We start from the raw sequence: 26,824 nt of genomic DNA, 5'->3' as shown, positions 1-26,824 counted from the left end.
AAATGGCTTCAAAGCAAATTGCTAGTAAAGTGGGCTATTCAGTTGACGTATTTTAAGATTAATTTGTAATCGAATGTACCAATAAACATTAGTACTATTCACACTTACAAAAATCTCAAGTAAAATAAAACGATAACGGCATAACTGGAACACAGCATCAAACAAAGTAATTCCTGATTGTAAAGTTTCAACAAGACAGACTGAAGGCCTTTATTATAAGCTATGTGGTGTCATCAACAAAGACACAGAAAGGAAAACAACATTTGGTTCAGCTACTGAAAGAATGCACACAGTTCAACAACAGAGAGCCCCACCACACTATATTCAATATTGGGCCAAAAGGCTTTATGGAAAGGATCCCATAATCTCCCCCACAGTGTGAGGATGGGCCATAAGGGTATCATGCCAATGATACCACCTCCTTTTAACAGGGTTAGATATATACAGGTTTAGCCTTTGCACCCTAGCGATGGGGACATGCAGCATTAACAACATCTAACATACTCTAGAAATCATAGCTTGCTCATAATACCCCCAAAGATGCCCACTGTTCATGATATCCGTGGTCTAATAAATGCCATCTCTGCTCACTACTTTGGAAGTACATGCGACATATGTATGTGCTGGCCTTATATAGGATTGGTTGTGGTGTTTTTGCAGATGGGGAAAGTTAATCTTTCATGCCTGAAACACTTAGTCACTCACTCACCTGCCAATCAACAGCACTATCACACTAAGATTCAGGCTCAGAAAAAGACCCCATGCACGAGTGATCAGTGCATCAGTGAGGGAGCAGAGAGAGGGTCTTGGCAGGTGGTAGACATATAAGTATAAGAAACAGAGGTGAAACAAAACCCCAAATGCACACCCCCAAGCCCTCCTGGCCTTCCTGATTTATGGGAGACTCTGTGGAATCTGAATACAGAGAGAAAGGGCCTCATTACAAAGTTGCCGGCAGGCCGATGATGCTACCGGCGGCCTTCTGGCAACCTCGGCTTAGCATTTCCACCACCCGATATTCCAGTGATAACGGGATATTAGGGGTGGTGGAGGACCGGTAAGTTCCCATTCCTATGGCGTCTCATAGGACTCCATGGGAATGGGAACACTGAAGCACGGGCACTGTTTGTAATAGTAACTGTGCTGGTGCTTTAGTGAAAAATCTGCCAGTAGAGTCCTGAACTACTGGCAGGTGAGGCCTGCTAGTAGTTCACTGCCCCTACCGTCGGAATCAGAGTACGTCGGTCCAGAAAAGGTGCAGGTAACCATTGTTACCAGCACTTTTATTCTAGACCGGCATCCTTGTAATGAGGGCCAAACACTTTAACAAGAATGCCTTAAATCTGTTAGAAAGCTATGCCACCAATGCCCTAGCGAGAAGGGAAATTCAGTCACCAAGAATTTGTCTAAGAAGAAGTTTCATGTCCAGGAACATGAGTGACATCGTGGAGTGTCTAAGAGAGAGACTGCTGTTATCAAAAGAACTTGTTGTGGGAAGTAACTGTTTCTTCAAATTTAATATTACTCTCCACTGAAAGGCCAGATGGAGAGATTCTGAACGCTAACCTCAGGAACACTAGTGCTGGGGCAGAGGGTTTACATGATCACATTAATCACTGTAAGTGAGAAAGGAGCCACCAGGAAAAGAATCCTGGGAAGAAAGATTTGTTTTCGTAACTTGTCACCCTCACCAAAATCGTGCTCACCAGAAATGGGAGCACAGCCAAATCAACTAGAGGCATATTAGGGGTAGGGTAGAAAAGATAGGGAGACATATCCCCTGAGTTGATTTAGTTGGATTTAATTCTGTCCCTAACAAATGTTTCTTTCTATTTTCCCAATTCTTCCCCTTTCCATCCTGGTGAACCCTGAATAAGGATCCTGGGCTAAATTCTCAAACTATAGTGCAAATGAAATGAGCACAGAGAATGCAAACATGGGTGAGAATCGCCCTGTGCTCTTTAATGCCATTGTCTATGCCATTTATATGCCACAGCTTCAGTGAGAGATAAACATCCCCACAGTCTGCGCAACAGGGCATTGCATCCAAACTCTGCTCCACTTCAATTGTAATTAAATTTCGCATCCGTGGCTCACCCTTACTCCAGGACCAATCATCTGAGCAAACTCTGATCTCACCAGGACAGGCAGAAAGAGGAGGGTGCACTCCCAATCATCAAGCAACAGACAATTCAGGAGGCAAACTCTACAGGACATCTGTAAAAGCAGAGAGCCACACATATGGTTATTCCCAGAACACCAGTATAGGTTCTTCTCTATGCAGAACCAGGAGGCTAGTTAGGCAGCAACTGGTTATGGAGTTCTGTAATGAGGTTGGGGCACTTCCTGCTAGTTCTGGTACCTATACGGGAGGACAGTTGTACCCAATGGTCCTGTCACTAACTACAGTTAATCTCCAGCAGACATGGTTTAAATGCTCCAGAGATTCCTTTCCACAATTCCATCTGAGCTGGAGAAGGGAGCAATCCCATCAGTATTACCGGTGCATTGGCAATCATGATTGTGGCAGTGTGGGGAAGGTCATCCACAACACCGGCACCAGAGCCGACCTTCCGATTGTAACTGTGCTGTGCTGTTGCACTCTGAAAATGAGCTAATCTGCTATCTGACGCAGTCAGAGCTTGGATAGTCCTTCATGGTTGGAATGTCAGAAGATCACAGAGAAAGAAGAGGAGGGCAATTGGCTAAGGTTCCCCTATAGCAGGACAGCCCCACAGCTCAACTGACCAGTTCCCTCACCCATATCCTGCAACCAACTGTCGCTGCAGCAGGAACGTAGATGCAGGTCAGGTAAGAGGTGGGGTCTGAATAAGTGCTTGCTACATATGAGAAAGAAATATCAGAGTTCCCTGAGTCCATATTTGCCCGTTCTCTCTATTCAGTTTTTTCATCATCAACTTTGCCACAAAATGATAATAATAAAGCATGTGATGAGCTTACACCGCCACCTGAGTAAGGTGGCCACCGTGAGATTGGCTCCCTGGTGTCCACCCAGAGGCATTTTTGTATGTATTCATGTATTTATATTTGATTTGTTAGGTGCCATTTGTGATCACCAGTGTACATTGGGAGAGGGAGGGATTGATATTTACAGGCTTGGTGTTACGCTCACCTGGTTCCCACGGGGGCGTCCACTGGAACTGGGCCACTGTTATTTCCACCAGCGTGACATGTAGCGCCGAGATGACTGACTGGACTGGCCCGCTCAGCCTTGTTTGTCTGGCTCGCAAGAATATTCTTCTGCAAAGGAGAAGAGGAATTAACCACCCGTGGAATTGAGTGTCAACCCACCTTCCCCACTCCCGTTGTCTTCCCACTGATCACTCTTGATGTCCCCTCCTTAGTCTCACCTGATGGTTTGGAAGGATGAGCTCTCCATCCTGCGTCGACCGCAGGGGTGCGTTGATGACCAGTTACTTCACTGGCGTAGAGGAATTGGTGAGTTCCAGTATTGACTCTAAAGTCCAATTGTTCATAAGAGTTCAAATGTCTGCTCTTCACTCTGTCCAATTCCTTGCAGGTTGCCGATTAATTCACTCGAAGATTTCCAAATGGCACTCGGTAAGATTCAGGTAAGTCTATTGTGTTTTTCCCCTTAGGGGCCGTGGTACGGCGATGAAGCAGAGTTGACTGCGCTGACCCGAAATGAGGTGAGTACCTCCCATGGTAAATCAGGTAAGTCCTTGGGGGTAGCTTGTATGGCCTTAGAGAGTCCCCTTGCTCACCTTGCTGTCTTTGTCTCCTTAGGTGTCGGAGGGCGGCCGCGAGATGGAGAGAGCGTGATGGAATGCTGAAGTACCACCAAGCAGGTGAGTTCAGCGCAGCACCGTAGGAATGCGAAGCAATGCTTCAAAGACTTCTGTCTTTCAGTTCCGTGGCGAAATGGATCAGGATTCAGGTAAGGATTAAAGTTAGAACTCCTGTTCTAACCTTTATCCTTTTTGTCTTCTTGTTTCAGGAGTCCCAGGACTGAAGCGGGCGTGGCTGAAGACTGGAGCTGCTGAAAACACGGTGAGCGTTACGCTGCAGCAAGCAGAATAACGCGAAGCACGTGTGGCTGTCCGGGCGTGGTTTAAATAGCCTTGGAAGAAGATCCAGTTAAGTATTCTTCCACAGCCCCACCCAAGTAACAAAATAGTCCCTTCAGTAAAATAGTCCCTCCTAAGCCTCATTTGGCTTGAGTCATCATGCAGCATGGTCTGCCTCAGGTGAGTATGCAGCATGGTCTGCTTCAGGTAAGTTATCAATAATGAGCCTGGCGCCCATGGCGCCAGGACTGACTTTATCTTTATGAGCCTGGCGCCATAGGCGCCAGGACTGTATCCAAACAGCCCCTAACTGGGGCTTTTGGGCATGCTCCAAGTGGCATGATGCCTGCTTCCGGGGTTGCTGGGTCTGGTCTGGTCTTCCTGGGGCAGGCATCATGACACTTGGTACATTCATACCAGATAGGTGTGGCTGGGAGGAGAGACAGGGAAAGTTCAAGGACACACACAGTACACGATAAGGGTGCCAAGAGTGCATAGATGTGGTACCATGGGTCAGCACAACAGGTAAGCGAAAGAAGATAATTTCAAGTGATATACGTACTTTCCTGTAGTAGAGATGGCTTTCTTCATCTATGAGGGAGTCTGTAAGAGTGTGCTAAAACATCCCAAAGCCTATGTTCCCATGCTTTTATCTCTACTGAAATATCAAAAAAACAAGAGGCCTGAAAGAAGCAAATCTCGGACGCCTTGCAGGGCAGTACCTTGATGCCCTGCTTTGGAGATTCCCAGAAAGGTCCGGCAATGATAAAAAGGGCTTCGAAGGCAATACTGGTATTACTTGGATACTGTGCAGTGGTGTAAGGATGGGGTGATGTGCACATGGGGCTGGATGCCAAGGATTAGTCTGGCCAACTGTTCTGGATGACCTGAAGAACATGGAGTTATAACTTGGAGAGGCCCAGATAGAAGCTAGAGTGCTTGGCAATGTTTCTTTTTTTTATAGTACTAGTAATCAATCAATCAAGCATTTATTGCTTAGGTATTCTTGTAAATGCATTGAATTGGTCTGCATACCTACTAATCTGATGCAGAAACAGATATTTATATCACATTGTTATAGGGTGATTTTGGCGACACTCTTTTTGTTTTAATTTTCATCACTCTTTATGGTTTGGTACTTTGGCTGTTTTTGTTCATTTTTTTTTCATTCTGTGTTAATTGTTGGTGTTGGGTCTTGAATCCTTTTCTACAGAGGGGCGTGTTTCATATGCCTGTATTTGAACAGCGTGTTATTTGCAATACTCTAGGATATATATCAGAATGTCTCAGCCTATGATTGTTTTTTTACACGATTGCTGTGCAATAGTCCATTTGTGATTCTATCACAACACTCTAGCATTTAGCACAGCCCTTTCTGGTTGAGCCATCAGTGCTCAGAATCATCAACTGGCTTTTCATGTGCGTTTTTTAGAATTGTTAATTGCACCATGCACTTTTTCCTAAAATATAGGACTACATGAATATAAATTACAATTGTTTGTACGCATTCAAGTGAGTTTTTCTCCAAAAGTGTCAAACTACCTTTGTTTTCTTCTCTTGTGTTTTTGATCCCACTTGCAAAGGGGCTGTCTGTCAGTCGAATCTGTGGGTAACCTCTTTGTCTCTTGTACCAGATAGAGGCTATTGTAGTCTAACCTTGAGAGGACCATTACTCTGGTCACACTGACGGTTAGGAAGGGCAGAATACACTTGGGAAGGAGGAATTGAAACACCTGTTGAAACTCCCAGATTTCTAGTGCGGGAACCAGGATAGCAGTAGGTTGCATAGAAAAGAGTCAGGGAAATGGAAAAGAGGGATAGGCAAGCCACTGTAGAACATGTTCCTCTTAGAAGCATTTAGACAAAGCTTAACCCCAAACATACATCTGGACACGAGAACGTAAACATTGCAAAGTGCCCAGTAGGAACCGAGGGGTACCCCATAAGCCTGAGAGCAATTTGGGTGTCTTTACAATGATATTAAAAGGAGCGGGATAATGGGGAGATAAGAACAGCAAGAACGGCCTGGTAAGGTGTTCAAAGCCCGCAGGAATGCAGTGGAGCCCTTTAGTTGCAGACAGCATGGAAAGAAAGGGCCAGGCCTGTCCTGGGCATCTCTGTCCAGAGGAAAAGATGCAGTCCATTTAGTGGCATAGTCTTTAATGACACGGGTGTTTTCCAGTCTCTCAAGCAGTGCAGAATGGTCTATGGTGCCAAATGCAGAAGATATTTCGCAAACATCCTTGAGTGTTCTTTTCAGATAGTTCCCTGGTTGTTGTCACAGAAAACCATCAGTGCATGTTTCAACTCTAGTCGATTCGTCTGAACCAATGGCACACTTATTTTGGAAATTATGTTTTTTTTGCAGGACTTCCACTGGGCGGGCATGTTGAAGTGGATATGATGATCTCTAGAGCAACCATCTGTGAGTTTGTTTATTTTTCGAAATTAAATGAAATATTTCTAGCATGACAAACACGGATGAACCTAACAAGAATGTAACTGCAAACATGTTTTTTCATGCTGAAGATACTTGCCTTAGTAACTTTGCATCAAAAACTGTTTCAACATCTTGAAGAACTGAAGGTAAATATTTCAGAGCAGCAACCTGTGGATAGAGGTAATAAGTTTGTAGTAACTGTGCTACAACGGTTAATTTCAGAAGCACTCAATGCTCAGAAGCAAACTTGGAGTAACAACCGATCATTACACAGGCGTATTGACATATTTCAGTAAACAATTTAAACAATGGGATACAAGAAAACTATACGGAATAAACTGAGTGAGTACAAGATTTGATCAATTTGCAAAGCATAATACATTTGTCATGCTGATAGAACCTTTTCATCTGTACATTACCTCACTTACACCCCCAGCTTAGGGAACGACTGTAATGTGTTCTTCAAAACGGATGGACCAATTGACTCCATTTTTAAGGCACACTATGTGGATTTAATATTCTCCAATGATGAATATGATCTTTTAAACTGCAGGCTTCCTGATGCTTCTGATACCAGTGTATTCTATTCTGAATAAAATATGCAAACAATGGCACATGGAGTCAATATGCATGCTAACGTGATCTGTCTGTAACCCAAAGGCTAAAGGTTGTCATGCTACCCAAATGGTTTGACTCAGACTGTCATCATTTAGAGATCGAGATTGACCGTTGTACATGGCAAATTACATTCCACGTAAAGGTTTGCTGGCACTAAAAACAATAATAATGATTATTATTCATGTTATTACATTTGATCATTATGATTTCTAGCTGGATTGTATCCTGTAAGGTCAGCGGAAGATGCCCAGCATGGGATGAAAGTAAAACGTGAATGGTGTAGGGCAAACTAATTTGAGTGATATTGTGGGTGGTTTAAGGTTAATGGAACCTTAAAACTATTTTGATGATTTGGCAGAAAATGTTTGAGGTTCACCGAAATAGGGCCTGCGAAGGAGGGCAGGCTTACATTACCTGCAGGACCCTTGGCTATGCCCCTCATCAGTGAGGGTGCAAAGTAGGGCATCTCAACATTTTAATGTATTTCCAGTACGCTCATGCTGAGCAAAGCAAAGAAAGTCCATTTTCTATTTTAAATGAGTGGAAGGTTTCCCCGTAAGTACATTTGTCTTTCAATGTATGCTATAAATATGAAATGAGCAGGAAATATGTTTTCAAACAATTGCTGTCACATCAACGCTCCTGTAATATTCTATGAGATGAAATATATTTGTTGACATACTAATAAAAAGATTTTTTAAGAAAATTCAGTGTCACCATTTCCTAACTAGTACTTATTTTGTTGTTCTTTTTTCTAGTTTTGTTTTAAATTATAATTTGAAATTCCCAATTGATGTGCTGCAACCCTTGCTATAGAGCGAAAATTATTCTTAGCTTCCAATTTAGATGGAGTAGATTGGAAATGAACACCCACATATTAATATTGTTTTACTACCTTTATGCAAGTTTTATTTAAGTAAAAAAACAATGTAAGTATTTTTGCACCTCGAGGCCTCACAGATTTCATAATTAGTATTTTAGTTTTTTCAACCTTAACTGTAAGATCTAATGATAACAAAAGTAATTGTTAATGGCAACTAAACTATGTTGGGTCCCAACTGGTGTTTGGACACAACGTCATCTATGTAGGCCATATATTGAAGGTGCAAAGAGCCCACACGCGGAGGATTGGTATTCATATTTGCTAAGGTTGCAACAATGTTGTGAATATAATTCTTTTTTTTTAAAGCGGCCAGGATGCAGCCTTGATTAATTCCGTGCTGCACCCTCATCCATTTTGTAAACATATCTAGATATATGTGGGCAGGAGGAGTTGTGAGATGCACATAGTCTGAGGCAAGTTCTATACTGAATGTTGAGGCACATCCTCCCAAAAGAGTTGTTTTCTACACAACCAAAAGCAAATGAAAATAGATGCAATTGCACTTATTGCATGCATGCCCATTAGTTGTTCTTCAAGAGAAGATTGGAGAGGCATAGTTTCGCTGCTGACAAGTATTTCTAAATAATATGCTGTTGAGTGTGGTTCAAGTACAGGTCAACCTTCCTGGTTTGGGTTTTCCACAAGATCATTAGACTCTCAGCAACCTAAACAGTTCTGCTCATTTGAAATGTCCAATGTTGGTGGCTTTGACTGTGCAACTTCAGGTCAGGAAGCACTACTTACCTGCAGTAGGATGATGTTGAGATGGTGAACGATTGCCCAATTGTATATAAAACCTGGCATTCACTGTAGCACAGAGTTTTTTTTTTTCATTACTGTTCATCAGAACCTGATTTTGCCATAGCAAACAATTTGTAAACAACATACATTTCTCAAACATGGTTGACACAGCACAGCATGATCATTCACCACATGTATCTCTGGGAGAGTTGATATAGTGGCAGGTAACTTTAGGAATTCTGCAATGGCTACCTCTCTTACCAAACCCAACTAGGATCATTCAGGTCATCCAAAAATGAAGACTTCCGATGTTAAAGAAATATATTATCTATGCATGGTAGGGTAGTTTAATGTCCCACCCCTATGCATATCTTTGTAAAGGTAAAAAGATCATCAGGATTTTAGCATGCCCCCCAAGCTCTCACAACAGGGAATATAATTATCTTGCAACATATTTTATACCTTTCACTCTCAAATGAGTGGAACCGTTTTAATACATAACACACATGTGCGTTGAGTGACAGGCCATCTTGGAAGTCCCTGTTCTGCCTCAAGTAAGATCAACTTTTGTTTTAGACTACTGCTCTCATATTTCCATTTAAATCATATTTTGGTGGACACAATATGCTAAACATCCCCAATAAATTTAAACTCCACGATCATCATTCTCTCGCCCATCTGACACTCTTCTAAATGTTCTTAAAAGAGTGAGATGCAACACAGATTGTCAATATTTATGTTTTTGAATATTTAGCACTATACTCGGATAGTAGAGGAAGTCATTCTAGAGTCAGAAATAATGTCCTAAATGAGGACATTGGGTTGAATAACAATGTCTTTGACACAAACCTCCTGACAGCTGAAACAAGTATTGTGATTTATTCTTAATATGCTCACCCCCTGACAGGGCTGAATTAGAACTTGAAGGTAACTTAAATTGCTTTCAAGTTTTTGCTGTGATTGGCAATCCATGTTTTATGGTGAAGTAGTTATCCAGGATAAACCCATTCAGGTGTATACCCAGCTCAGAGTTATTTTTTCTCCTACATTTCTATTGTTACATTCTGTTTGGTCTGCGAGAAGTGTGAAATACAGCAAAGTATGGGGTTTAGAGTACATGTTATTTTTTGGGGAGAAAACCGATGATCCTGCTTGGATCAGCAGTCATAATAGGATATCACCCATGACACGGTTTTGGCAGTATTCATGCCAGTCATGTATTTCAGAACAGACCCCGTCCCTTTTGTTCAACAATATGTAAACATTCCAAGACATGATTTTTGATGTTTAGAAATATAGAGAGCAGGTCCTTCTTCAATACAGAATCCTGGTCAGTTATATCACCCCTGATTCTTGTGGCATATTTGACATATGTCCAAAATGCAAATGTGTGTCTTCATGTGATCCAGTTGATTCTCCAAAAATAAGAGGTCCCATTTAAAATGTAAGTGTGGAAACCCTGAATATACATCTGAATTGCCCATAAGCACTGTCCATGGTAAATTAGGGGGCATGGAGGGTCGGGAGCAAAGGGGAATGCTAATGTGACAAAGATACAGGTACAGTGTTAAACGTATTGCCCTCAGAAAATACTCCTGCCTGATCATAGTTGGAACAAGAGTGAGTCTAGTCATTAATTAAATGTGTGTGTGTAATGTGAAAGAGGAACAGTGCTTTAACATGATACCCCTTGCTGGAGAATATTACATTACCAGCTCAAAACGTGCAGACCAGAAGACAAATGAAGAGCACTAGATAGATGATGACACACATGTACAGTGAAAGGTGTACTGTACACACATATTTTTTTATGTATTCCTTTTAATTTTCTGCATTTTTAAAATATAGATTACACATTTCATAGATCTATAGATCGAAAGTTGCACACATATATAGATTGAACATTATACACACATGTTCAGAGAAAGCTACACCATTCCAGAGAGTATTATTTATCTAATCAAACCCTGTAGGAGTATGTTGTAATCTGTTCTTGCCTACATTTAAATGGCCTGCACATGGCCAACACATTTACAACCCCACATTTACAAAGGGGAGCTAAGTAAAAGGAATATATGTTTACAAATGACATTTGTTCAAGTAACCTTTCCCTGATCCCTATTTGTTTTGATGCTGGAGCAGAGCCAGAGTTTTGGAAGAAGTTTTGAAATGGTTCTATTTAAACATTTACACACACTGACCGATAAGAGACTATGCATTCATTGAAGTATATTATATACCCTGAATCGATTATGGAAATGAATGGTTGTTGAACTGTATCAGTGAGATGCATGTAGGTAGGAAATATTGTGTGTTACTGATCAATGGTTTTGTACCCAAAACATTGTAGTGATTTCCTTCGCATAATGCTGGAGACCACATTGGTTTGAAGTTGAAGTTTTGAGAAATCACTGTCTGTTTATTGCCCAGAACAGTTAGTTGGATGTAAACAGTGGGCATTAGATTAGTCAGGTCACCCTAGCGTGAATCCATAATTTAAATGTAAAATAAGCAACAAATCTTTCACAGGCTATTCCCCACAGCTGACACCTCCAGTTAGATCAGGACACCTTTCACACAGAGTACTATCATGTGAACGTGTGCACAGGTAGTGTGAGTACTTTACAGAAACAGAATACAAACTAAATAAAAGACAAAATGTGGTTTACCTGCCCTTAACAATCCTACTGTAACCTTTCACTCCCTGATGAACCTCACTTATTGTGTGCAGCAATGGCAGATATAAGAGTGTGTTCCAGCTTTGTCCCATCTCCAATAAATGCACCTACCGTTTGTGAGTGCAATCACCCATTCCACCTCCATAACACTGCACTAACACAAAATGCCAGTTCATTCCGATCTTATATGCTGAAAACATCCAGAACGGATTTGTGTTTATAGGAATTGCTGTGTCTTTGTAGGATAGTTGCACCAAAAAGGAATGTGCTTCTTCACTTACTTATCAACATGTTGCGGACTATTTATAATCAGTTTAGGTCCAATCCAGGTGGCTTTCCTCACAAAAAGTTGCAATGTATGCAGGCATCGAATAACACAAACACACATGTTGTTGACAGGGTAGTGCTTGCGTGGGCAAGGTCCACCCAACATCTGTAAATGCCCACTAAGAAGCCCTGTGTGGGCATTTACAGATGTTAGTGTGACTGTGGTGGGCCCAACTATATTAGCTTCAGTCCCTACTTGTAAGACAATCCTGGCTACGCCTCTGCACACACATTTTGTGTATGAGTGATTTGATATGATATGATATGATATGATTATGGCATTTATAACGCGCCTATATCCAAGTGTTTCAAGGCATGACAAGGCAAGGGAGGGGAAACAGAGGGAGGACAAAACAACGATCTTACTAGGCCTAGTGACATTCAGATTGTGCAAGTATCGGGGAGCAGGGAGAAAAGAAGTGCTAGTGGGCGTGGACAAGTGCAGGACAAGGAATCAGGAAACAAGAAGTGCAGCCAGCGGATGGCAAGTGGGAATGTTAGAAGTGCAGACAACAAGTGTCTAGTAGGTGCAGGAAACAGGACTATAGGGTTACAGATACAGATCACAAGTGCAGGGGGTGCGAAGAGGCACTGCAGGTTTGCAGCTGAAGAGGCAGGGACCTAGGTCCAAATTCAGAGGGTTGCCATGTGACCAGTGCATGTATCAGACAGGAGATCAGCAGGGGAGAGGAAGAGGGAAGGCAGAAGCAAAGAGGAAGGTCTTGAGGTGCTTCCAGAACTGGAGATGGTTCTGCTCAAGTTTCTGAGAGGCAGGGAGGCTGTTCCAGAGGGAGGCACCAGCCGAAGAAAGAGATTGTCCCCAGCTCGTTGCTTGGAGAAGCGACTGACCCTCAAGGAGTTAGTGCTGGGGGATCGAAGAGCTCGAGTAGCTAGATGTTTTGGTAGAGAGAGTTGGAGGTATTGCAGTCCCAGGCCCCAGAAAGCCTATGTTTACACTACCTGCACTAACTTTCAAGCGGTGTAACAGGCAACAACTACCAAGTCATAACGTATTCGGATGTTAAAAAACATTGCTCAACTGTATTTCCAAAAGTAATGTGCAAAACTAACTTAACCTCAGGGTTCTTGTTGTTCGTGTAAATTAGACTGGGATATTCTTCTAATTGTTTTCAACCTAGCATATGTGTATGAAGTGACAAGAGGCACAGGAAAATGATTAGCTGCCAAAAGGAAAAAGAAATTGAAACGCTATCGCTTTAATTCCTTTTCTTGCACTCACACAGTGCATACTGCACCCATTTCATACAGTAAACACAAACGAAATGTCACAATTCTGGGCAAAAGTGAATGTTTTTTTATTTCCTTTCATATGTTTGTCAGTACCAACATTTAAATGGAAGAGTTTACCGCTCCACAGAGTCAGACTAAAGCACCATTTATTTGCTAATCGGAGTATTGCAGGAGCATGGCCTATGAAATAGCTTTATGAATACTGCATGCGTGTTTGTACTTGTAAACATTAGATTTGATAACATGTTCTGCCACGTGCATTTGCAGTGCTTATTAATATGTTTATGTAGCACTTTGAAGCAGGAATATTTAGGGAATTGCCTACTTAATACATATTTTTAATGCTACCAGAAATACCTCTGAAGATCAGACTGCCGACCAGACTACTTCTAAAGTACTCCCGCTACACAAGTATGCAAGTGTCCCTCCAACTCCCCCCAACCCCATGCCATTTGCCTCCCCTGAAGTGGGACCCTTGCTCTCATCACAGGTGAACTGGAGCAGCTCTGCCCACATGGGAGTAGATAACTTTCACAAAGAACAAAGGCGTGGGCATGTCTAGTGCAGGTTAGGGAATCCAGTTAACTGTTCATTGTTTCTCAAAAGTATAATGTGCATAGATGTAAATATGAATTTTAGCAGTAAAATGGAGAAATCGTTTGATAGTTCGAAAAGAAGTGACAAGTTTCCAGTGTTAAGTTAGTTGCCAATGAAACACCTCTCAACTTTACCTTTAAATTGGTCAAAAGTCATCCCACATTTCTGTATCCCTTGTGTTTTTGTACATTCTTTTATATGTTGGTTTTTTATCTAGTTTTATGTAATGTGATCATTTTATGAGTGCAACGTTTATTTTTTAAGTGTCTAATAAATATTGTTTTTTCTATGTATAAACATTGGATATTATATATATATATTCAATGAAAAAACTTTGTTAAAGGGACGTTATGGTTAAGTTGCGCTACTAAAAACCTATGAAATTCAGGGAAAAAACTTTGTTAAAGGGACGTTATGGTAAAGTTGCGCTACTAAAAACCTATGAAATTCAGTGAAAAAACTTTGTCAAAGGAACGTTATGGTTCCAAGTAAAACGGAAAAACCCTTGAAATTCGCCAGTTATGGTAAGCTAAGCAACCATAACTCGCGCCACCACCATGCACTGCTAAGACTAACACCCAGGACATCAAAAATGACATCACAAATGTCATTGATGACATCACTGATGACATCACATGTGTATGTACTTTTCATGAAATATGTGTACAAGGGATTCTTATTATAATGTTGCGAAACAAGTGTCAAGGATCATTGCAATAAATATCATACCCTAATTAGTGCATTGAACGATGCATTGATATAAATAGCATTCTATTATGGAGTTCTATCTAGTATACTAAGCTACTGATACAGAAACATAACATGGTGTGCAGTGTACAAGATGAAGGTATAATATTCGTAATGTTAATATGTTGAATAATGAAATGATAATTGATTCTTAATAGATTTTTGTGTATTGTGAAATATGTAATACGTAGCTAATAAAACATTACTATAGACAAAACACAAAGACACAAGAACACATACCAGTATGGGTATATACAGGGAAAGTGAAGTTAGCAAAAAAGCACAAGTAGTAGCAGAAACAATTCATAACTTAACTGATTATTTTCATGCAAATAAATGATTGCTCTGTTTCAAAGCTGCTATTCACCCTATGTATATGTATCACTTGATGTGATTGGACCCACAGGGAAAGTACAGCCATAAAAAAAATCAGAAAGTGCTCATAAGTCTATTGATTATCTTTATGCACAAAAAGGATTGCTGTCTTTCAAGCTTGTGTCTTCCCGTATGTATATGTTTCATATGATGTGACTGGACTCTAACAGAATTACTGTAAGAACCTACTTGAAGGATACATCTACAAATACAATAAAATGTTTAGTTTCTGACTGTTACTGAAGAAAACCATGTGGCCTAGATATGTCAGCAAAAGAAAAAAGAGTGACCCAGACATGTGATGTCATCAGTGATGTCATCAATGACATTTGTGATGTCATCTTTGATGTCCTGGGTGTTAGTCTTAGCAGTGCCCGGTGGTGGCGCGAGTTATGGTTGCTTAGCTTACCATAACTGGCGAATTTCAAGGGTTTTTCGGTTTTACTTGGAACCATAACCTTCCTTTGACAAAGTTTTTTCACTGAATTTCATAGGTTTTTAGTAGCGCAACTTTACCATAACGTCCCTTTAACAAAGTTTTTTCCCTGAATTTCATAGGTTTTTAGTAGCGCAACTTAACCATAACGTCCCTTTAACAAAGTTTTTTACTGAATTTCATAGGTTTTTATTAGTGCAACTTAACCATAACGTCCCTGTAACATTTATTTTTTACTAAATTTTAAAGGTTTTTATTAGTACAACGTGACCATAACATCCTTTTCAATAGATGAAGACCACTAACATCTTATGTCCTCAAAGTGGGAATGCCGGGTGGTAAAAAAAACAAAAAGATTTTCCTTCCTTCGCCGGGACGCCTGCGGCGTCTCGGTGTAGGAAGGAAAATCTTTTACCAAGATGGCCACCATGGAAAGGGAAGGCGGGGTGTATAAAGAACACCAACGGCGCATGACCGGGGTTGGGGGGGCACAGGGGAGACACATGGGCATGAGCGGGGGGTGAGAGGTACAAACGGGGCATGAGAAGGGGTGGGGGGGAAAAGGAAGGAAACACAGGGCATGAGCGGTGGTGGGGGGAACACGAGAGAGACACGGGGCATGAGCAGCGGGTGGGGAGGAACATGAGGGAGACACGGGGTATGAGCAGGGGGTGTGGAGGAACACGAGGGAGACACAGGGCATGAGCGGGGGGTACAGGGCACATACGGGACATGAGCGGGGGTGGGGAGGAAAGGAGAGAGACAAGGGGCATGAGCAGGGGGTGGGAGGGAACACGAGGGAGACACGGAGCATGAGCGGGGGGCGGGGGGTAGCACGAGGGAAACACGGGGCATGAGCGGGGGTGGGGGGAACACGAGGGAGACACGGGGCATGAGCAGGGGGTGGGGGGCAACAGGAGACAGACACGGGGCATGAGCAGGGGGTGGTGGGCAACAGGAGACAGACACGGGGCATGGGTGGGAGCAAGAGGAGACAGACACGGGGCATGAGCGGGGGTGGGGGGAACAGGAGACAGACACGGGGCATGAGCGGGGGGTGGTGGGTACAGAAGACAGACACGGGGCATGAGCGTGGTAGTGGGGGGCAACAGGAGAGAGACATGGGGCATGAGCGGGGGGTGGGGGGGTACAGGAGACAGACACGGGGCATGAGCGGGGGGTGGGGGTCAACAGGAGAGAGACACGGGACATGAGCGGGGGGGTGGGGGGGTACAGGAGACAGACACGGGGCATGAGCGGGGGGTGGGGGGCAACAGGAGAGAGACACGGGACATGAGTGGGTGGGGGGAACAGGAGACAGACACGGGGTATGAGCAGGGGGGCAACAGGAGACAGACATGGGGCATGAGCGGGGGGTGGGGGGGTACAGGAGACAGACACGAGCATGAGCGGGGGGTGGGGGGGCACAGGAGACAGACACGGGGCATGAGCGGGGGGTGGGGGGCAACAGGAGAGAGACACGGGGCATGAGCGGGGGGTGGGGGTTCAGGAGACAGACACAGGGCATGAGCGGGGGGTGGGGGGAACAAAAGAGACAGACATGGGGCATGAGCGGGGGGTGGGGGGCAACAGGAGAGAGACACGGGACATGAGCGGGGGTGGGGGGTACAAGAGACAGACACGGGGCATGAGCGGGGGGTGGGGGGCAACAGGAGAGAGACACAGGGCAGGAGCGGGGGGTGGGGGGAACAGGACACAGACACGGGGCATGAGCGGGGTGTGGAGGGGAACAGGAGACAGACACGGGGCATGAGCGGGGGGTGGGGGAAGGGGAGAGACACACGGGGCATGAGCGGGGCTGGGGGGAGGGAGAGAGAGACACACGGGGCATGAGCGGTGGGCGGGAGGGAGAGAGACACACGGGGCAAGAGCGGGGGTGGGCGGGAGGGGGGAAGAGACACAGGGCCAAGAGCGGGGGTGGGCGGGAGGGGGCAAGAGACACGGGGCCAAGAGCGGGGGTGGGCGGGAGGGGGCAAGAGACACGGGGCCAAGAGCAGGGGTGGGCGGGAGGGGGCAAGAGACACGGGGCCAAGAGCGGGGGTGGGCGGGAGGGGGCAAGAGACACAGGGCCAAGAGCGGGGGTGGGTGGGCGGGAGGGGGCAAGAGACACGGGGCCAAGAGCGGGGGTGGGCGGGAGGGGGCAAGAGACACGGGGCCAAGAGCAGGGGTGGGCGGGAGGGGGCAAGAGACACAGGGCCAAGAGCGGCGTTGGGCGAGAGGGGGCAAGAGACACGGGGCCAAGAGCAGGGGTGGGCGGGAGGGGGCAAGAGACATGGGGCCAAGAGCGGGGGTGAGCGGGAGGGGGCAAGAGACACGGGGCCAAGAGCGGGGGTGGGCGGGAGGGGGCAAGAGACACGGGGCCAAGAGCGGGGGTGGGCGGGAGGGGGAAAGAGACACGGGCCAAGAGCAGGGGTGGGCGGGAGGGGGAAAGACACACGGGCCAAGAGCGGGGGTGGGCGGGAGGGGGAAAGACACACGGGCCAAGAGCGGGGGTGGGTGGGAGGGGGAAAGACACACGGGGCAAGAGCGGGGGTGGGCGGGAGGAGAAAAGACACACGGGGCAAGAGCGGGGGTGGGCGGGAGGGGGAAAGACACACGGGGCAAGATTGGGGGTGGGCGGGAGGATAAAAGACACACGGGGCAAGAGCAGGGGTGGGCGGGAGGGCGAAAGACACACGGGGCAAGAGCGGGGGTGGGCGGGAGGGGGAAAGACACACAGGGCAAGAGCGGGGGTAGGCGGGAGGGGGAAAGACACACGGGGCAAGAGCGGGGTGGGCGGGAGGAGGGGCACAGACACATGGGGCAAGAGCGGGGGTGGGAGGGAGGTAGACAGACACACGGGGCAAGAGCGGGGGTGGGAGGGAGGTAGACAGACACACGGGGCAAGAGCGGGGGTGGGAGGGAGGGAGACAGACACACGGGGCAAGAGCGGGGGTGGGCGGGAGGGAGGCAGACACACGGGGCAAGAGCGGGGGTGGGCGGGAGGGAGACAGACACACAGGGCAAGAGCGGGGTGGGCAGGAGGGAGACAGACACACGGGGCAAGAGCGGGGGTGGGCGGGAGGGAGACAGACACACGGGGCAAGAGCAGGGGTGGGCGGGAGGGAGACAGACACACGGGCAAGAGCGAGGGTGGGGGGTACAGGAGACAGACACGGGGCATGAGCGGGGTTGGGGGGCAACAGGAGAGAGACACGGAGCATGAGCGAGGGGTGGGGGCAACAGGAGACAGACACGGGGCATGAGCGGGGGTGGGGGGAACAACAGAGACAGACACGGGGCATGAGCAGGGGGTGGGGGCAACAGGAGACAGACACAGGGCATGAGCGGGGGGTGGGGGCAACAGGAGACAGATACGGGGCATGAGCGGGGGGTGGGGGCAACAGGAGACAGACACGGGGCATGAGCGGGGGGTGGGGGGCAACAGGAGACAGACACGGGCATGAGCGGGGAGTGGGGGGGAAAGAGGAGACAGACACGGAGCATGAGCGGGGGGTGGGGAGAACAGGAGACAGACACGGGGCATGAGCGGGGGGTGGGGGGCAACAAGAGACAGACACAGGGCATGAGTGGGGGTGGGAGGAACAGGAGACAGACACGGGGCATGAGCGAGGGGGTGGGGGGCAACAGGAGACAGACACGGCATGAGCGCGGAGTGGGGGGGTACAGGAGACAGACACGGGGCATGGGTGGGAGCAAGAGGAGACAGACATGGGGCATGAGCGGGGGGTGGGGGGAACAGGAGACAGACATGGGGCATGAGCGGGGGTGGGGGGTACATAAGACAGACACGGGGCATGAGCGGGGTAGTGGGGGGCAACAGGAGAGAGACATGGGGCATGAGCGGGGGGTGGGAGGGGGTACAGGAGACAGACACGGGGCATGAGCAGGGGGTGGGGGGCAACAGAAGAGAGACACAGGGCATGACCGGGGGGGTCGGGGGGTACAGGAGACAGACACGGGGCATGAACGGGGGGTGGGTGCAACAGGAGAGAGACACGGGACATGAGCGGGTGGGGGAACAGGAGACAGACGCGGGGCATGAGCAGGGGGGGGCAACAGGAGACAGACATGGGGCATGAGCTGGGGGGTGGGGGGGTACAGGAGACAGACACTGGGCATGAGCGGGGGGTGGGGGGTACAGGAGACAGACACGGGGCATGAGCAGGGGGGCATCAGGAGACAGACACGGGGCATGAGCGGGGGGTGGGGCGTACAGGAGACAGACACGAGCATGAGCGGGGGGGTACAGAAGACAGACACGGGGCATGAGCAGGGGGTGGGGGGCAACAGGAGAGAGACACCACGGGGCATGAGCAGGGGGTGGGGGGAACAAAAGAGACAGACACGGGGCATGAGCGGGGGGTGGGGGGCAACAGGAGAGAGACACCGGGCAGGAGCAGGGGGTGGGGGGCAACAGGAGACAGACACAGGGCATGAGCGGGGGGTGAGGGCAACAGGAGACAGACACGGGGCATGAGCGGGGGGTGGGGAGAACAGGAGACAGACATGGGGCATGAGAGGGGGTGGGGGGCAACAGGAGACAGACACGGGGCATGAGCGGGGGGTGGGGGGCAACAGGAGAGAGACACGGGGCATGAGCGGGGGATGGGGGGAACAACAGAGAGACACGGGGCAGGAGCGGGGGGTGGAGGGCAACAGGAGACAGACACGGGGCATGAGCGGGCGGTGGGGGGTACAGGAGACAGACACGGGCATGAGCAGGGGGTGTGGGGAACAGGAGACAGACACGGGGCATGAGCGCGGGGTGGGCGGAACAACAGAGAGACACGGGGCAGGAGCAGGGGGCAACAGGAGACAGACACGGGGCAGGAGTGGGGGGTGGGGGAACAACAGAGAGACACGGGGCAGGAGCGGGGGGTGGATGGCAACAGGAGACAGACACGGGGCATGAGCGGGGGGTGGGGGCAACAGGAGACAGACACGGGGCATGAGCGGGCGGTGGGGGGCAACAGGAGAGAGACACGGGGCATGAGCAGGGGGTGGGGGAACAACAGAGAGACACGGGGCAGGAGCAGGGGGTGGGGCAACAGGAAAGAGACACGGGGCAAGAGCGGGGGTGGGGGGTAGGGGGAAAGACACACGGGGCAAGAGCGGGGGGTGGGCAGGAGGGGGAAAGACACACAGGGCAAGAGCGGGGGTGGGCAGGAGGGGGAAAGACACACGGGGCAAGAGCGGGGGTGGGCGGGAGGGGGAAAGACACACGGGGCAAGAGCGGGGGTGGGCGGGAGGGGGAAAGACACACGGGGCAAGAGCGGGTGTGGGCGGGAGGGGGAAAGACACACGGGGCAAGACCGGGGGTGGGCGGGAGGGGGAAAGACACACGGGGCAAGAGCGGGGGTGGGCGGGAGGGGGAAAGACACACGGGGCAAGAGCAGGGGTGGGCGGGAGGGGGAAAGACACACGGGGCAAGAGCGGGGGTGGGCGGGAGGGGGAAAGACACACGGGCAAGAGCGGGGGTGGGCGGGAGGGGGAAGACACACGGGGCAAGAGCAAGGGTGGGCAGGAGGGGGAAGGCACACGGGACAAGAGCGGGGGTGGGCGGGAGGGGGAAGACACATGGCGCAAGAGTGGGGGTGGGCGGGAGGGGGAAAGACACACGGGGCAAGAGCGGGGGTGGGCGGGAGGGGGAAAGACACAAGGGGCAAGAGCGGGGGTGGGAGGGAGGGGGAAAGACACATGGGGCAAGAGCGGGGGTGGGCGGGAGGGGGAAAGACACACGGGGCAAGAGCGGGGGTGGGCGGGAGGGGGAAAGACACACAGGGCAAGAGCGGGGGTGGGCGGGAGGGGGAAAGACACACGGGGCAAGAGCGGGAAAGACACACGGGGCAAGAGCGGGAAAGACACACGGGGCAAGAGCGGGAAAGACACGGGGCAAGAGCGGGAAAGACACGGGCAAGAGCGGGAAAGACACACGGGGCAAGAGCGGGAAAGACACATGGAGCAAGAGCGGGAAAGACACACGGGGCAAGAGCGGGAAAGACAGGAAAGACACACGGGGCAAGAGCGGGAAAGACACACGGGGCAAGAGCGGGGGTGGGCGGGAGGGGGAAAGACACACAGGGAAGAGCAGGGGTGGGTGGGAGGGGGAAAGACACAAGGGGCCAGAGCGGGGGTGGGCGGGAGGGGGAAAGACACACGGGGCAAGAGCGGGGGTGGGCGGGAGGGGGAAAGACACACGGGGCAAGAGCGGGGGCGGGGGGGAGACAGACACACGGGGCAAGAGCGGGGGTTGGGGGGAGGGAGACAGACACACGAGGCATGAGCGGGGGTGGGCGGGAGGGGGAGAGACACGAGGCATGAGCGGGGGGTGGGCGGGAGGGGGAGAGAGACGCACGGGGCATGAGCGGGGGGTGGGCGGTCGGGGGAGAGACACACGGGCATGAGCGGGGGGTGGGCGGGAGGGGGAGAGACACACGGGGCATGAGCGGGGGGTGGGCGGGAGGGGGAGAGACACACAGGGCATGAGCGGGGGGTGGGCGGCAGGTGGTGAGAGACATACGGACATGAGCGGGGGAGGGCGGCGGGTGGGGAGAGACAACACGGACATGAGCGGGCGGCGGGTGGGGAGAGACAACACGGACATGAGCGGGCGGCAGGTGGGGAGAGACAAAACGGACATGAGCGGGCGGCGGGTGGGGAGAGACAACACGGACATGAGCGGGCGGTGGGTGGGGAGAGACAACACGGACATGAGCGGGCGGCGGGTGGGGAGAGACACATGGGGCAAGAACGGGGGGGGGTGAGCGGTTGGGAGAGACGAGCGGGGCACGAGCGGGGCATGAGCAGGGAGTGGGCGTAAGGGAGAAAGACACACGGGGCAAGAGGTGGGAGGAACAGGAGACAGACACGGGCATGAGCGGGGTGGGGGACTTACTGTGCAGGCGGGATACAAAGCCTCTCATGCGAGGAACAAAGATGGCGGGCGTTTCTGAAGCCAGACGCACTGCACGCTTCCACGCATCCAATGAGAGAGCACGTCAGATGTCCGCGGACATCACACAAGCTGCTGGCCCAATCACCGTCCTGTCCACGGAGCGAACAGGGAAGTGTGTCCGCGAAGAGAACACAGATATCACTAATTTTTTTCACTTACATTTTTGTCATTTTTTTAAAAACTACTGGACGGATTTACACCAAATAAAGCAAAGCACGCTTTCGGGACCAAACCGCCGTTCCTGCCGCTAATCTAGTGTAAATCCGTCCAGCGGTTTGGGCTGTAGGCGTGAGCAAAGTTTTTTCCCATTATGTCTATGGGAAAAAAAAAGTTTTGGGACCCCCCCTATAACTTTGCCCCCCTGGACGAATCCTCACCAAACTCTGCAAAAAAATTCAGAGTAACCCAACTACTTTTTTTGCAAAATTTGGTGAGGATCCGTCCAGGGAGAGCGAAGTTATAAGCCATCCAAAAAGTGTTCTTCCTATGGAAACAGCAACTTAACCATAAATACATGGCCACTCCTGTGGCCATGTAATATAATTAATTGTGTGTTAGCTTACCTTTGTTGGTGTAGACACTATTTAGTACATCTTCTTTTTGTAGAAAATATATCATGCTTTTGGCAGCAGGTGGGCACAATTCGAGTTGAGCTTGAGCTAGCGACATGGACCTAGCCAGCTCCAGCCCCACTTCTATGTTCCCCCTCTCCTGGGGCGCATGACCCAAAAAAAAGACTTTGACTGGCCAACCTTGCTGGATCTTTCAGCAGTGAATGTGAACATGGTACAAAACCAAGACATGCATGTGAAGCCACTCAAACATTCCAAATTTAAGTCAGCACAGTTAGCAGAAGGGCTCAATACCAACTTTTGAGTGGTTAACGTTTGTCACAGCTAGTAACCAAAAACAGACTAAATACACTCAGAAGTATCAAACAAACTATAACTCTCCAAATTCTAATACATTTACCATCCCAAACCCAATTAAACATCATACAAAGGGTACAAGCAATTCTTGGGGAAAAGGTCTGAGAATGTCCAGAGCAATGAAGATGAAAGATGGGAGAATGGAGGAAGGGTGAAACCCAATTTTCGTTTCATTTTTAATATTATCTACACATATCGAGGTATTTGTTAGGCCTCACTGCGTAGCTCCACTAATCAATGCGGGAGACAGGGAACATTCCAACCTCTACTTTATTATGTCACCCTGGTCTCCTGTCGCTGTTACTACCATTGGCCCTTTCACTTCAGTCAATAGGAGTGGCTCTGAGTTGTATCGTGGGTCAGTTTTCTTTTTTTCTTTTTTTTTATTTGTATATGGTTCCCAAGAACCTTTACAAAATCAAGAAGAACAATAAAATCTATTTCAATTCTCTCTCAATTCGGTTATCTTTTGTTGTCTTTGCCGTACTAGAGCATTTTCTCCAACTGGGAATTGAAGTTCCTTGGCTCTTCTCTTTTTCAATCCGCCCATACTTTGGCCTTCCTTTTCTTTTCTGCATCCCTTTCTCGGATCTCTGCATCTTGTTCCAGTGTGTAGTCTTCTACTTGGGGAAGTCGGGTCCATGGTCTGTACTTCACCATGAGTTCTAGTGGCGTCCGTCCCATTGTTTCATGTGGAGTATTTCTGTAGCTCTTTAGCATCTGGCATATTGTCTGGGGTGGAAACATTTGGTCCAGGATGGCCTTTTGCCAGATTCTTTTGATGGTGGACATACATCTTTCCACCATGCCATTGTCCTGTGGCCACAGCAGTGTGATTTTCTGGTGGTGGAAACCTAGATGAATGACAAGTTTCTGAAAGTCCTGTCCTTGGAACGGTGGGCCGTTATCTGTCTTCAAAGTGGTGGGGATCCCCCATTCACTAAACCGTTCATCAATCACTCCGGCTTCATGGTGAAATGTTGTGGATTGTACGTGCTTTTTCAGGTGAAACCGAGAGTATTTATCCACAGTATTACAAGTAGGTGCCCTCCTTCCTCCAGTGGGCCGTAGGAATCCATGGCTATTCTCTGCCGTGGTCTGTCTGACAGAGGCATTATTTGTAATGGGCACGGGAGGTTGCTTGACGCTGCTTTCTGGCAAGGCAGGCAGTGGGTTAGGGTGTCCTCAACAATGGTGTCCATGTACGGGAACCACACTTGGTTCCTTAGTATTTTCTTGGTGTTCTCTACCCCTCGGTGGCCCTCATGAGCTACAGTCACAAGCGCTTTCCAGAGGCCTTTGGAGATTACTAACCGGTTACCTAATAGCAGTATCCCTTGTTCTGTTGTGGCCAGTTCTCTCTGTATCTTTGATATCCTTTCCAGATCTTTCCTGTCCACCTCAACTCCTGTGAATTGTTCTGTTTCAAGATGTTTGCACTTGTTCTCGTTAGTGAGGCGCACTGATGCTTGTATGATGGGGTCCGCTCTCCTTTTGCTGGTGAAAGCTTCCGTAGTGATGGAGGGGGAGGGCATTGAGGGACAGGTATGAAATATAGTCTTCTACCTCCTGCGTCATGGAGTCCTCCGTTTTCGCTTCCGGCAGTCAGGACAGGTAGTCTGCTGGGTTGGCATCACCCCCCAGTTTATGGATGATCCGGTAATCATACTCCTGGAGTCTGATGCCTCACCATTCAATACGTGTGGGCATTTTGGTCTTGGGGTTGCCAAAAAGGGAAAGTATCACCTGGTGGTCAGTGATGAGGGTGAACCTCCTGCTGATGATAAAATGGTGGAATTTTTCACATGCCCATACCACAGCTAGCCTCTCACAGTCTGCTTTGGAGTAGGCCCTTTCGGTGGGTGACAGGGTTCTGCTAACGTAAGTGATGATGTTGTGCTTGTGCTGGTCACTCGGGTCCGACTGGGCAAGTAATGCACCCAGGCCAATGGGACTGGCATCCACGGTGAGGTCATTGTCCCATTCCAGGTTGAAGTAGGCCAGTTGTCGATTGCTGGCGAGCTCCTCTTTGATGGTGTGGAATGCGTTTTCACATTACCTGTCCCATTCGAAAGGAGATTCTTTTTTTAAAGAGGTTCCAGAGTGGGTCTGTGAGGGTGGCATAGTTCAGCAAACAGCAAGCACAGTAGCCTGCCATGCCTAGGAATTATCTGAGTTCAGCAACTCCTGTGGAGGAGGCCAGACTGACAATGGCGCTAATTTTGTCGGGGTCAGCTGTCATGCTTTGATCCGAGAAGAGTTGGCTGAAGAAGCGCAGACTGTGTTTGTTGATGTTGCACTTCTGTCCATTGAGAGTGAGCCCTGCCTTGTGTAGGATCTCAAACACGTCTATTAGTGCCTTATCGTGTTGTTCTTGGGTGGAGCCGAAGATGAGGATATCATCACAGTAGTTGAGGGCATTGAGCACTGGGGATATTAGTCTGCGTATTGTTTCTTGAAAGATTTCAGCAGCAGAGGATATCCAAAGTTGAACTTCTTGTAGCGGAACAGCCCTTTGTGCATTGCGAAAGTGATGATCTGTCTGGAGGCAGGGTCAATTACCAACTGGTGATACCCTTGATTCAGTTCCAGTTTGGAGAAGTGACTGGCCTGGTTAAGCCTCACCAGCATATCCTCAATGCTGGGCCCTGGGTGCCTTTCCTTTAGAATCACGGTGTTCGGTATGCGCATGTTCACACAGAGGCGCAGACACCCGTTGTCCTTTTGGACGACGACCAGGGGGGACACCCATGGTGTGGGGTTGTCCACCCTCTCAACAATGTCATTTTGTAACAGTAGTTGGAGTTTGTGTGTCACCTAGGCCTGCAGGTGGAATCCGACCCTGCAAGGGTGGTGGGTGCTGGGTTGATGTTTGGGTCTATGTGGAGGGTGATGACTGTGTCCTTCAGCATGCCCACACCTTCAAATAGCTTTGGGATAGGGCCGTGAGTTATTCGATGTCTAGTGCTTGGCAGGATATTGAACGCAGGATTTGCGAGCCCGGTGGAAGTCCCTGGATGACTTCTGTTTGTTCATGTGGGATGTCAATCAGGGTTAGGGCTCTGGCAGTCTGATAACTGAGAACGCAGTGCCCCGTAGTGGGACTGTGGATAACATGAGTGGTGGACAATTTGCAACCCCTGTGGATCAGGTCTCAATGGATTTGTCCTTTCGATTGGAGTGGATGGGATGCACCCCATTGGAATATACGGGTCTGAGATTTGCAAAGTGGGTAGGCATCTGCTTTGGCCTGGTAAAGATGTTTGTTCATAACATTGACAGTTGCCCCGGTATCCATGACAAACTAGTTATGCAGGCTGCCGATCTGGACAGCCACTTGGGTGCCATGGTGTCATCTCAGGTGACACTTATGAGTATGATGTTTTCTTTGCTGTACCTGTCGTGGATATAGTAATGGTCATCTTTGTGTCCTGCTACTGAGCTCGGTACCCAGTTTTCGTACGGGTCTTGGTCATAGTGTGGGGCGGGGTGCACATTCACATTGGAGTCTTGATTGAGTCCCTGGTCGATGATGTAACCCGTCGATGGGTTAGGTGGGTAGTCATACGCATCGGAGTACCCCATTGGCGGGTCCAGGTCCTCCATGGCCCTTATGACTCCCGACTGGGCTGATATCAGCTGCAGGTTTCTCTCCTGGAACATCCTCTTGGATGTCCCGCTCGTGGACCGATTTGTTGGTGGGTCCTCTTGTATGCCTAAATCTTCTGGCTGTGGTGATGGTCGATATGCGGCGAGCGTGGGGGACTTGTCCCT

At 48.8% G+C, this 26,824-nt stretch overlaps 1 protein-coding gene across 2 annotated transcripts in view; it reads right to left on the bottom strand.

The window, feature by feature from the left end:
• Positions 1–26,824, bottom strand: part of DOCK2 (dedicator of cytokinesis 2) — a 2,833,934-nt gene that overhangs the window by 1,761,003 nt on the left and 1,046,107 nt on the right. For both annotated transcript variants that reach the window (XM_069654309.1, XM_069654310.1), the window contains exon 24: positions 6,587–6,657. In XM_069654309.1, coding sequence (XP_069510410.1) covers positions 6,587–6,657 — 71 coding nt within the window. The remainder of the gene's footprint in view (positions 1–6,586; positions 6,658–26,824) is intronic.

The sequence above is a fragment of the Ambystoma mexicanum genome, chromosome 3q (genome assembly GCF_040938575.1).
Source record: "Ambystoma mexicanum isolate Mex_15411 chromosome 3q, UKY_AmexF1_1, whole genome shotgun sequence".
Taxonomy (NCBI): domain Eukaryota; kingdom Metazoa; phylum Chordata; class Amphibia; order Caudata; family Ambystomatidae; genus Ambystoma; species Ambystoma mexicanum.
This window is presented reverse-complemented; position numbering and strand designations above follow the sequence as displayed.